The sequence below is a fragment of the Agelaius phoeniceus genome, chromosome 8 (genome assembly GCF_051311805.1).
Source record: "Agelaius phoeniceus isolate bAgePho1 chromosome 8, bAgePho1.hap1, whole genome shotgun sequence".
NCBI lineage: Eukaryota > Metazoa > Chordata > Aves > Passeriformes > Icteridae > Agelaius > Agelaius phoeniceus.
Window position 1 is genome coordinate 13,563,514 of NC_135272.1, and position 13,121 is coordinate 13,576,634.

A 13,121-nucleotide genomic window follows, 5' to 3' on the forward strand; every position below is an offset into this window, starting at 1 on the left:
GGAGACCCAGCAATGGCACAGAGGAACAGGCAGGAACTGATGCTCAGGAAATAAATCATTGTGAATTCCCTAATGTCTTTTGTCTCTAGTGCAGGATGCACTCCATGATCCAGACCATGGGTGTAATGCTCAAACTGTTGAGCACTTCCCCAGGTGCAGTAAGCCATGGTTCTACAACACCCAGGAACACAGGGAACTTGAAGGAAGCACAATTCCCTTTCAGACCCAAGGTCTGATGGTCACAGGCTCAAGGAAAACCTTCACAGGCTGCAGCCTCTGTCCCAGCTGGCCAATTTAGACTGAACTCTGTAAGCTTGAGTCAGAAGAGAGCAGGTGGCAGGGCCATCCTCCACAAAGAACAGAGCTCACAAAGGAGCAGAGCTAACCTTAAATCCTTGCCATGCCCACTCAGAAAACACACCTAACATTCAGCTCTTGTGTGCAGCTTGGAGAAGTTTAACACACGAGACTGAACAGTGGCTTGGCCAACAAGGCTGGAGTGTGCAGAAGAGCCCTGGGTGGGCTCCAGGCAAGGAGGACACAGCAGAACCAGCCTTTTGCTTTGTCTCCATGGGCAGAGACTTGACTTAAGCCCCACCTATTCCCTATCTGTAAGGGCTGAATCAGGGTAGGAAGCAGGGAGTACTCTGCAGCTGATGTGAGGAACAAGAAGTTACTATCCCTCAGAAGCTGTCCAAGGGATGACTCACAGGCATATCTTGTAATGACTCTTCAGGCTACTCCTTGAATAACTCAATTTATCCAACACTGCTTGCTTAGCACCACAGCTAAACCCAGGTTTAACATTTTAAACAAAGGGGTGACCTTGAGACATCAAATGCCACACATGTGTAAGCCACTGTTGTTTTACCCTTCACCTGCCCAGCCCAGCCATGGGATTTACCTCCAGGACATTCTCCAGATTGGGGTCCAGAATGAACTCAAAGGTCTCATCCCACACAGGGTTGATGTCATTGTTGAAGTGCTTGGTTCTCTTCCTGCAGTCGGGGGCAGTGGGGATGAACAGCTCCACGTAGGGATCGGGAGTGTCAACTGTGGAGCACAACACAGGTCAGGCAAGGGAAAACTCCAGCTTGGGCTGGAAAAAATGATACAATTCTGTGTACCACTCATGGGAAAGGACAGAAAGATATGCAACTCTTTAAGCTACCTAAATGCAATGACAAAAATGATACAACAATTGTAGCTACGATATTTTCTGAAAAATCCTTTCCTTAGGATTTTTTCTCCTGAGAAGCTGAGAGGTCTCAAGAATAAAATGTAAAAACAATGGTTATCTGCTGCTGTAGAATCCAACAGGTGGATCTGTGATTGGTCTCATAGAGTTGTTTCTAATTAATGGCCAATCACAGTCACCTGGCTCAGACTCTCTGTCCAAGACACAAACCTTTGTTATCATTCTTTCTTTTTCTATTCTTAGCCAGCCTTCTGATGAAATCCTTTCTTCTATTCTTTGAGTATAGTTTTAATATAATATATATCATAAAATAATAAATCAGCCATCTGAAACATGGAGTCAGATCCTCATCTCTTCCCTCATCCTTGGACCCCTGTGAACACGGTCACAAACAATACCAACAATCTCCCCAAAAGAAACATTAGGGTTTTAGGAGGAGAGGGGCAAAGCCTTGAGCAAACAGAAGGGCACAGGGACTGAGTCAAGTTCATTGGGAATATGCAAACATCTGCCAGAGAGTGATGTTTTTAAAAGCTTTTACTTCTTCCTCTCTTTCTAGCCTTTAATGGCTTTGGCTCGTGTCACAAAATAATGAAAACAAGCAGTTTGCTGTGGGTTTTGGATCCTCTTTCACCTTTGCTGGTTTGGGAGTGATGGAGGAAATCTGTCCCAGCACTGCAGAGCTGCACACAGCATAAGGAGCACTCAGTTCTGAAACACTGCCACCACCACAGCCCTGGGGAGTCACCACAGGATGAGGACACCTCATTTACACAGCAGAACCCTGACTGGAAACAGAGATATGGCAACTGCAGCTGATAGGAATTACTGGGGGAGAAAAGAAAACATTGGCAAATCCCATCGGATGCGTCTAAAAATAGCCATTCCCCAGAGCACAGAACGCAGCCATAAAAATGAACTTTCTAACAAGTTAAAGCAGGGGTTTTCCATGCAATGAGGGGATTTTTTTGTGTCAAATGGGGCCAGGGCTCAGATGCTTCCCAGGAGAGCAGGGGAAGTTATTTCTGTGGTTATGGTGGATCAGGAAAAGCTTCCTGCTCTGCTGTGGTAAAACACCCACATCTTTCCAACACTGAAACACGGAATCACAGAATATCCTGAACTGGAAGGGACCCACAAGGATCATCAGTGCAACTCCAGGCCCTGCCCAGACACCCCAACAATCCCAAGGATGCCCTTGGGAGCATTGTCCAAATGCTCCTGGAGCTCTGGCAGCCTTGGGGCTGTGCCCATGCCCTGGGGAGCCTGGGCAGTGCCCAGATTAAATCTTATCACGAGGAGAAGCAAGTCCAAAGATTTCTCCTTGTACACATTTTCAGTCTAAAGCTACTTTTTTTCAATAAAGGCAAATTTTAGAAACTCTGGGAGTTCAGTAACACCTTATCCATGAGATTCCTGAGGACCAGAGTCACTTCTCCCTCCTGCTGGGAGAAGAAGGAAAAGAGGAAAACAAAGAAGTTGGGTAACTTCAAATCAAATCAAATGTCTTTTGGGGGAAAAACCCTGACCAAACAACAAAAAAAAAAAAGGCTTTTGGAAACTACTCAGGAGGTTCTGAATGTGTCCCCAGGCAAATCCTATTCAGTGTTATCCTAATCCAACTTTTCAAGGAGTTTTCCACTGTGCTCCATACCTGTGGGGCTCAGCTAATTGCTACATTGAGGTGGTCTCAGTGCCCCTTGAGTAATGAAGAAGCAGCTATTTAAAGCTGGGGATCAGTGTGGAAAGGCTTTAAATAGCAACCTTTATTAGCTGCTGAGGCATTATGCCTGATCTTGTCTCCTCATTTTGGGCAGGGGAACTGGGGGATCAAGCCCCAAGTCTTTCCTCACGGGCAGATGTTCCAACTTGCCAACTTTTCCATTCCTTCCAACTACTACACAAAGCTCTGCCACAAAGAAAAGAATCAAGAGAAACAAGGCTGTCTGAAACTAAAAATCCATGAAGTGACAAAGTCTTGCTATCCAGCATGACTTTGGCAATAAACACCCAGGCTTGCCCTGCCAGGAGACTGAAGCTGCCTACAAAAACCTGGATTTTAGATAAAATCCTGATGGCTGAGCAGAGCTCTGGGCAAAAGATCAGTGCCTCCCTCTCCATTCAGGTCATGCTGTGCTCAGTCCCAACGCTTACAAAAATCCAATTTTTCTTATCAACACAAACAGCAAATGGTTTCCTATCCATATTTAAAACCCCAAAGCATGTGGAAACCCCAGACCTCTGACATGCAGATCCATCACTACCTTTCTATCAGGCAAACCCCAGGAAGTGTTGAAACAGAAACGAAACCCAAGGCATGGATCAACTGAACTTGGAAAAATCAGCCTTGGTAGTTCAGTACTGCCAAGTCACCTCACTCCATCTCTTTATTAGCTTTTTAACCCAAGGCAAAGATTTAATCTCCTGCCCTTTCATGTTTGAAAGTTTATTTGGAGCTATTTCAGTTAAGAAAATGAAAATCTATTCTTTTTTAACTTCCTTCTTTAGATGAAAATACATGGGAAGACTGCTTACTCTGATTAAGATACTGCTATAAATAATACTAAATACTTCTTTAAGATATATTATATTAATCAAAATCTCACTCCTTGGATCCTTGGATGGGGACCAAAAACTACTAGCAACCTGGCAAATAACACAGAAGTGTTCACTTAATGTATTTCAAAACACTGAGGTTATCAAATATACATTCAACAGCCAGTGTGCACTCTCAGCATTCCTGCCTGGGCTTCTGCTAATTGATTTGCCAGGTAACATTAAAAAAACTAAGCTGAAAACATAATTAAAAATAGCTTGATCAGCACTGTTATCACAGAACCCCCAAATGGTTTGGGTTAGGAGGGACCCTAAAGCCCATCCAGTGCCACCCCTTCCACCAGCCCAGGCTGCTCCAAGCCCCATCCAACCTGGTCTAGGCACTTCCAGGGATCCAGGGGCAGCCACAGCTCCTCTGGGCACCATGTGCCACCCTCACAGAGAAGGATTTCTCCCCAGTATGCCATCTAACCCTGCCCTCTGGCAGTGGAAGCCATTCCCTGTGTCCTCTCCCTCCCCATCCCTTGTCCCAAGTCCCTCTCCAGCTCTCCTGGAGCCCCTTTAGGCACTGGAAGGCTGCCATCTATATTTTGTTTTTAAAAGGAAGAATCATTATGGTGTATGGGTCAAAAGCTGCCATTCAGTCATGACAAGAGAATTACCTATGTCTGAGAATTATCTCTATCTAGACCTGATGACCTAAAGGTCCTTTCCAGCCTTAAGGATTCGGTGTAGGGGCAGCACTCTTGGGGAACTGGTCCTTTGTTGCAGCAGCTGCCTCAGCAGCAGCCACGTGGGGGAACTGCACTTGTTCCCAGGACATTTCTGAGGAAAGCAGAGTTTCTGTGCAGCTCAGCCCTAAGGCTGCTCCTTATGCAAGCCTGCTGCTCCATCACCATTTCTCAGAAACAAGGCAGGCTGAACCAACAATTAAGCGCGAGTATCTCAAACCCCACCTGCACTCTAAAAGACACAATTAAGGCTTTCAGCACTGATGCCAATGAGGGTCCTTCACTTAGCAGCTTGGAGGCAGATGAAGTCTTGGCTAATTAACAAAATGTTGGTGATAATCCAGATTTACAGCCCCCCACCCAAAGCTCCAGGGGCTGAAGACACACATCCAAAACCAAGAGGGAAGTCAGCATCCCTGCTGCTGACTTTAAACTGCTGCCTCGGGAATGGCTGAGAGGTAGAAAGTAAGGATTCACTGACTTTTCCTCAGCTGATTTATCTCCTTTATTTAAGTCATGGCTATAGGATTCTCCCTTTAATTGCATTGTGAATCACCAAGTGAAACACACAGTGGACAATAATTAGGGTCAAACGTTTTCACAGTGAAAAATGAGTAATGCTTTAAGCAATCTGGCTATTAGGGAAACCTGTAAAATTTTCTGCAATGACTGCAAACCATTTGATCTTGTGTTATTAAGATTGGTGAGATGGCTGTCATCAGGCCTCTATAGTAATATGATTATTATTTCAGATATATGATTTATATTTCAGTCATTCCAATTTCAATAACTTCAACAGCACAATTACCATAAAGAAACTCTAGAAAGCCTGTTCAAATATAATACTGAGATAGATATGTGTCTATCTCAAAATAAAAAGTGGTAATAACCTTTAATTTATCTATCATTAAGTACAATCCCATTGATAAAAACTTACTAGGTCCCAAATGACCATCACTGTGTATTTCCCACCATTTTTTGGGATTGCTGCACCACACTACAACTTGTTTAGCACATGCAGCTGAGCAGCCTGGCTGAGGTCAAGCTAATAATGGGAATTGCTAGATGACCTCTCTCTCCTCAAAGGGGAAGGAAGCTAAGTATCCACAGAATTTCTATTCAAATTGTGAATTTTATGAGGCCTCACAGTGGCACAGAAATATGAGCTGGTGTCTCTGCCATGGTCAGGAGAAAAAGTAATGAATTTAAAATCATGGGTTTTCCCAGCTTCATGTGATTTTTTCAGTCTTTAAAAAGGGAATTCTTAAAAACTGTACTAATCCATAACTGTCCCTCCAGCCATGGAGCAGATACTTGAAATGCTCCAAACAAATCCATAAGCTAGCAATAATGCAGATGCCAGGAGACCTGCCAGAAGGCCACAGCAACCTAAAAACCCCAGGAGTACTCCCTGCTGCTTGTGTTTAAGGCACCAGAGGGAATGCCAGGGCTGGTGGCTTGGGGGATTTTGCCAAGGGCTGATGCAGTGCCAGATTCCGTGAGCGGAAGGTGACTCTGAAGCAGCAGCTATGCTATGAGAAATCCTGGGATTAGGTAACACCTTCATTAAGAATTATTTGTGCCTTTTATGACGGTGCTTTTCATCTCTGGCATTACTTCAGTGGAGGGAAGAACCAGCTCCCAGCACAGGCACTGCACTATCACCCAGTTCACTGGTGCAGGACACCACTGCTTCCACTGATCCAGCCTTGGAAGGGCAAAAAATCCCCAAACAACTCAGCTTTTGGTCAAAACACATTTGTAGAAGGGCCAAGAGGAAAAGAAACACTGCCTTCTCTAGGTTATCTACACAGGCCCCAAACTGATACAGTTCAGATTTTTCAGCTCATGCTTTTAAAATAACATTTTCAAAATGAATTAAAAGTCTCCTTCAGGCAGCAGCCTGCAGAACTCCTTACCCAAAGAGCTGTGGATGAGAAGACCTATGTGGATTAAAGGAAAACCAGTGAATTTTCTGCAAGAGAAACTCAGAGACAGCTGATGACCCCAAAGGCAGAGCCAGTTCAGGGAGTCTCACTGAAGGCAGCCAAGGAGAGAAGAGATCAGTGGGAAGCATCACACTCTTACCCTGTTCATATTTTTCCTTTACACCTCACTATGACTGATGTTCTTCCCAATTCTCCCTTGGATCAGGCATTAGCCCAACCCTAACACAACTTCAAAGCACTCTGGGACAGGGGATGGGAGGGAAAAGAATCGAAAGCAAGACAAAGTCAAATTATCACAGGGGACAAATGGGAGCTTCCTGCTAAATGGAGAGGCCCAAACTGGAGGAACAGTGATGTCCACTGGTCCTGGAGGGGAGCCCCACCAGGAAGCTCTGCCTGGAGCAGGGCGGGACATGGGACAGTGTCACAGCTGAGATGGCCATGATATCCAGAGTAACACCTTACCTCTTCAGAAGGCTGCAAGCATCCACTCTTCTTGTTCTGTAGCCCAGCCTTTTATCCCCTCCTGTTGATGCCCTGCACCTGTGTGCCTTCTGCTCCCTTTGCTGGTTGCTCCGTGCCCCTGGGCACTCCATGGCTCATTGCTGTCAGTGCTGCTCACCTGCTGCTCACAGCTGCACCCACTGGGGATGAGGCTGGGCCAGCCCCACTCTCAATCACCACACACTGTGTGCCTACAGGATAGGAGCAGCTCCCAGCCAAGCTCTGGGGCTGGTCACAGCCTGGCAGGGCCTGCAGCAGGGACAGGGGGCTCTCCAGCCACACAAGATGGATCCCAGGCCTGAGCCAGCACTGCTCCATGTCACCATCACAACATAACAGAGTCATGGGAGAGCTTCCTCTAGAATGGGAGTGAGTTTTCACCAACGTCTCACAGAAACAGGTCCTCCCTCAGTAACTCCGTGGCAAGCACTCACAGACAAAATTTCTCATCAAAATTATATTTCTGAAGCTGGGAAGAGCAACATTATCTGGATCAGTTTCACTGTGGAACCCAAGAGCCCATTTCTAACATTACTTCCACCTCCCAGCACTGGATATCCACACAAGAGGGAAAGGATGTGGGTGTGCCAAGGAAACTGAAATCTAGCATCTGGTTATGTTAGACTGAGATCTGCAGTAGACATCTTGAACAGTTGTTAGCAGCACTGTTCATTTAAGATTTGTTTTTAATCCATCTTTTATGGATCCATATTTCAGCCACATCAAGACTTGCACATGCAGCTTGTAGGATGTGGAGGATTGGCCAACTCTGACCTACTTTTCCCAGGCTGTTAGGCTGGAAAAGAGGAGCAGTTTAGCTTGTTTTCCCCTTGCAAAAACCAGGAGCTGCTCCAGGGCCTTGCAGGAAGAGCCTTATCTGATGGCACCGCACCAGGTAAGTGCTCTGTAGCTAATTCAGGGTGCAGGACTGGCCAGCTGCAGTCCAGAGAACAGCTGGATGAGTCCTGGATGAGCTGCTGTAACACAAACCATAATACAAGCAGGCAAATCTCCAGTTCCAGTTCCTTTCAGCTAGGCCAGGTTTAAAACCCTGCTCACACCTGCCTGGACTGCCATGACTTGGGTTTAACCAAGCCAGCTTCAACCCCAGGAGCTCTGGCTCATGGGGAACAGCCCCAGGGGACAGGGGTGTGAGGGACAAACAGGGCATGCTGGACATCCCTTCCTCATTCCCAGATCCCAAGACCAGACAGGTAAAGGTGTGTTCCCATCCCAGTTTCCTTTGGAGATGCAGGAAACCATGAGGAAGGGCATCTCCTGACCTTGGGGAGATGTCCACAGCTGGCTGCAGTGACGTGGGCTGACCATGCCCAGAGCCATCCAGGAGCTGCTTCCCAGCTCTGTCTGGGAAAGTTTTGCAACCAGAGCTGAGCTCTGGTGACTGCACTGCTCCCAGCACTTGTTTATCTGAGCAGCTAAACTGCAGTGGAGATGAATCCTTGATTCCAACTGATGGGCAGCAACTGAGAGAGAAGCTGAGTGTCAGTGCTGCAAGCTAGCAAACTTTAAACATTTTTAAGAAGGAAATTTTTTCCTAATAATACCTGGAATGTGGAAATCCAGGGCACTGGGAATATTTCTCTGTCTGCTCTGAGGTGCCCTGACCCCCAAGGGAGCATTGACTTTGACACTCATTCATGGAGAAAGTATCCTAGACTTCAAAATAACCTAGAATCCACAAAAGTGTGAAATAGATTATAGAGAGTAGTGCAGGTGTATCACTTGGTGAGAAATTCAGGATTTGGGATTTTTAGTATGTTGTGGATGGAAGCATGATGGAGGGCACAGGGTGTCATCCTGGGTTTCTTCTCCATGCTGCTTCTTCCTTCTTCTCCATGGGTTTGTGGGGCATTTTGTAAATGGGCAGAAAAGTCCCCATTACAGCTCTTTGGGATCAGTTATTGGGTTAAAAGGGAAAATAATCCAGGTGTCAGCTCTTAATTGGATAGTTTAGTCTTAAAAGACCTTGTAACAAGAGATTGTTGGCCATTTTGTGCCCAACTCACAGTAGTGAGACTGTTCTACTGATAAGAAATAATAAACACCTGAGTCTGAACACAAATTACTGCCTCAAGTGCCTTCAATCCAGACCCAGAAAAACCAATGACTGGTACCCCCACACTGGAATGACACTGCTCATTACTACAGCATCAAAAGAAGATGAAGCAAGGAAAAGCTGCAAATCCCAAACAGGATTAAGCAAGATGAGTGATCGTTAAGAGCAGAGTCACACAACTGGTTCCCTCTGTAGATATCACCGTTTGTTGTGAAAGCCATTACACTTAAATACACATTTAAAGATAGAAGACAAATTTTACAATGCTTCCTATGACCCAGTTTTCCACCAAGATCCTTGAAAGTCCAGAAGGAGAGAGATGCTATGGAAAGGAGACCCAGTTTTTTTTGCAAGCATTTCTCTTCCACAATGCTGCAGCTCTGGACTCTGGGATTTTCCCTACCAGTTATTGTACTGTCATGGAAGTGAGAAAAGTGAGAGTTTGGGTGGCATCTGAGTAGACTCAAAACTACACATCTACTACATAAGAACTCACTGGGACAGAGGCAAAGTCTTTTTCAACAGGTCCAGTCAGAGAAGTGATTTTACAAGGTCTGCAATCAGCAGCAAGCTAAGCAATTCAGATAATGAAATCCTCACCAAAGCCATGCAGATTTTCTGATTTTTCACCTTGGAATAGCTTTATGTAGCAGGTTTGGGGCAGCAGGGGCATAGAATCCTAGAATGGTTTGGGTTGAAAGGTGCTGTAAAGCTCTCCCTGCCATGGGCAGGGACACCTTCCCCTGTCCCAGGTTGCTCCAAGCCCCATCCAGCCTGGCCTTGGGCACTTCCAGGGATCCAGGGGCAGCCACAGCTGCTCTGGGCACCCTGTGCCAGGGCCTGCCCACCCTCACAGAGAGCAATTCCTTCCTAATGTATTTTTTTTTGTCTTCTTTTTCATTGACCTGCGTTTCTGAATTCAGCAGGGTCTGTTGGCTTACCCCAATCCCAATGACAGCTGGTAGAGGGATGCAGCAGGAAAGAAGGAAAGGTGTGCAGGAGGTGGGTTTTCCTTTATTCCTGACTGTCCTGCTACAATTAACTGGCAATAAATTACAGTCATTTTCTCCAAGTGAGCCTGTTTGCCTGTGTGGTGAGAGGTGAGAGCTGTCCCTGTCCTCACGTGACCCTTCTGTCATGTTCTCTCCCTTGTGCTGTTGACAGAGGGAGTGACAGCAGCCAGCCAAGATCACCCAGCACCCACCTGCTGCACTTACTCAGCTCATAAACCTCCCAGCCTGCTCAGGAGCTGAGCACACCTCCCAGAGCAGCAGCCTCCAAAGCAGGATTTAAACCTTTGTACAGCTACAGCTGCATCACCTGCACGCTGACAGGAGGTGTCCAGGGTGTGGGAGTCACCCACTCCCAGGGGACACTAAAACTGAAGCAAGTGACACCAATAAAGGAAGGACTTCTACAGAGGCAACAGTAAATGGGCAGACACCTGAAATAAGAAGGGACTTGAATGAACTGCTGGGAAATAAGGGCTCTGCCCTCAAACCTCTTTTGCCCCCTTCCCACCATGCTGGGTGAGGAGTTCTTACAGGAACTCCTTTCCTTTTCTTACAGGAAATCTCATCTATCACTCCCACACATGGATTCATGGAATGACAAAATGGCCTGAGGATGACACAACCATTTACACTGCCCATTCATGAAGAGCTCAAGCAATCTTGGAAAACTTTCTAGAAATACTGGTTATCTGCCCAGCCTGGGCTTGAGGAGACAGAGGTGTGGATGGCCATGCCAGAGGAGTCAGTGCCTCCATGCCACCCATTGTGGGGGACTCCACACACACCAGACCTGGCAGCTAGAAATCCTTAAGCACAGGTAGAGTTCAGGGCCTCCAGATGAAAAATATCACAAAAGCACTTCAGCATATTTCATAAACTTAGATTGGTTCAGATCTCTCAGAGCTGTTCCAGAATGTCTTGGAAATGCTGATATGGAAAAAGAACAGCAAAACAAACAAAATCCCTCATGTTGCCCCAGGCCTCCATCACACCACAATGTAAAATTGTTCCCAGAGCACCTCTGGTTCATAACCTGAAAAAATTAAGGGGAACTCCTCAGAAGGGTCAACAGCTTGGGAGTGTCCATGAGGGAAGTGAAATTCAGGCACCCACCCCAAAGGGGGCTCACACATGGTCTGTCACAGCCATCTTCCTGTCCTTGAGACAAAAAACCTGATGGAAAAGTTCAGCAATTCCCTCAACAAGTTTAATTTTTGGCAAATCAAATAAAACAAACAAGCAAATAAACAAATAAATAAATAAATATAAAAATATATATATGTGTGTATGTTGGCACAATCAACTGTGAAGGCCCTTCCCCACTCACAGCTTCAAGCACCTCCCCACAGTAATTAACACAATCATTCATTTCATCAAATAGCTGCCAGGCTCCCATGACAGGGAATAAAAATACTTTTAATTTTCCCAAAATAAAAGAAGCAACAATCTGTTTTTTCTCGTTTTGGGGGGTCTGCCAGGACCCCAAGGACCAGCCCTGGGTCCTTGAAGCTCACCCAGAGATGCCTCAGCCTGGGGGTGCCTCAGGCTACTGAGCCCTGGCAGTTGTCTCAGACAAGAAGCCAAGCAGGTTTCAGTGGCCCTACAGCACCACTCTGGCAAGCTTTATCAAAATAAAATGTTCTTCCTGAACAGCTTCGTGATTTTGATGACTTGCTAAGATAAGAGGATTTTTTTTTCTAGAAAAAAATACAATTATATTGAAGAATAATATTTGAAGTTGATACTATAGGACCATATTTGATCTAGTGCACAAAGTTGCCATGGCTTTTTTTCCCTGCCCGTGTTGCCCACACTGCCTCATGACAGACACCTGCATCCAAGACCTGTGTAAAACCTGTGTCTTTCCATTTAACTCATCCTCTTACACACACAAACTCATGGGCTCCTTGTTCCCTTGTTCCACTCTTCCAGCTCCTTTCCTGAGGTCTTCTTATCTCAACACCACCATATGTATGAAATTATATATATCTGTATCCACACACCACTGCATCTTCCCTGTGTGCTCCTTCCCCTCACCTCACAGGGGATGACAGATTCCCAATTCCTCTTTTCCCCTTTGCCAGGGCTCCCCTCTCTTCCCTTGTACTTGAGGCTGTTGAACACCCCCCTCTCAAGTAACCCTCCTGCAATTTTAGCATCAACAGCAGATTTCAATTATGAAAACCCCCTGAAGCAAAGAGCAGGATGGGTGGGTCAGAGCAGCTGCTGTACTTTGACCCAAAAGTAGTTTCCAGGAGTTGGGAAACACTTGGATGTCCAATCAGCTTGATGGGAGAGCAGGAGACAGAGGTCATGCTCATCCTCCCTGCCCCAGCCTGCAAGCACTGGGAAAGGGGAGAGGTGGCCTGGCAGCAAAGCAGACAGACCTAAGGAAGGAGGAATATTCTTTTTGCAGATTCAGCCAATATTCTCTCCCTCTTCCCTCCTTAAGAGAAGAGCAGAGTTGTTCTTCCTAGTGGTTTCCTGTTCAGCTGTGAAGTCCAGAGGCTCAGCAGCCTCCCAGAAAGAGGAAGAGGTGCTCTTGTCATCCATCTCCCCACCACAAGATCTGCTGGCCCATTTGGGTGGGTTTTTTTTTTTAATGGACTTACATTTTTTCTGCCTTCTGCACTGACTCAGCAGAGCTGAGGCTCTTTTTATCCCCCACCAAACCACAGCCCTGTGAGGTGGCAGCAATTTCCAGTTTCACTGCACTAACACAGCACTTCTGACCGAGCCAAAAAGCTAATTGTAGGTGTTGCTGGCTTGTAGGCAAATCGTTTACAGCTCACTCAGGCCTCCTGGATCAATGGGAAGAAGGAGAGGCACATCTGCTCTCTGAGTGAGAGTGAGCACTGACACGGGGACACTGCCCTGGCTTTAGACAGACAGACAGACAGAACTCCACCAACCAGCCCACTGACAACCATTTAATGCACAAGGAGTCACCAGCTCCCCCTCCCTGCCCAGGCTCACAGAAGAAAAGCAAAATAGAAAGAGAGATACTCACGCATGTCACCAATGGCTCCTTTGGTGACATTTGTGGCTTTCCTTACTGTCACAGTGAATATGTGTGAGTACTGGTGCTCCACC

General features: G+C 46.3%; 1 protein-coding gene across 1 annotated transcript in view; it reads right to left on the reverse strand.

Moving 5' to 3' along the window:
- Nucleotides 1-13,121, reverse strand: part of PLA2G4A (phospholipase A2 group IVA) — a 68,714-nt gene that overhangs the window by 33,017 nt on the left and 22,576 nt on the right. The window contains exons 4-5 of the mRNA XM_054638245.2: nucleotides 13,039-13,120; nucleotides 905-1,053 (exon numbers count right to left, since the gene is read on the reverse strand). Of these exons, the coding sequence (XP_054494220.1) occupies nucleotides 905-1,053; nucleotides 13,039-13,120 (231 nt within the window). The remainder of the gene's footprint in view (nucleotides 1-904; nucleotides 1,054-13,038; nucleotide 13,121) is intronic.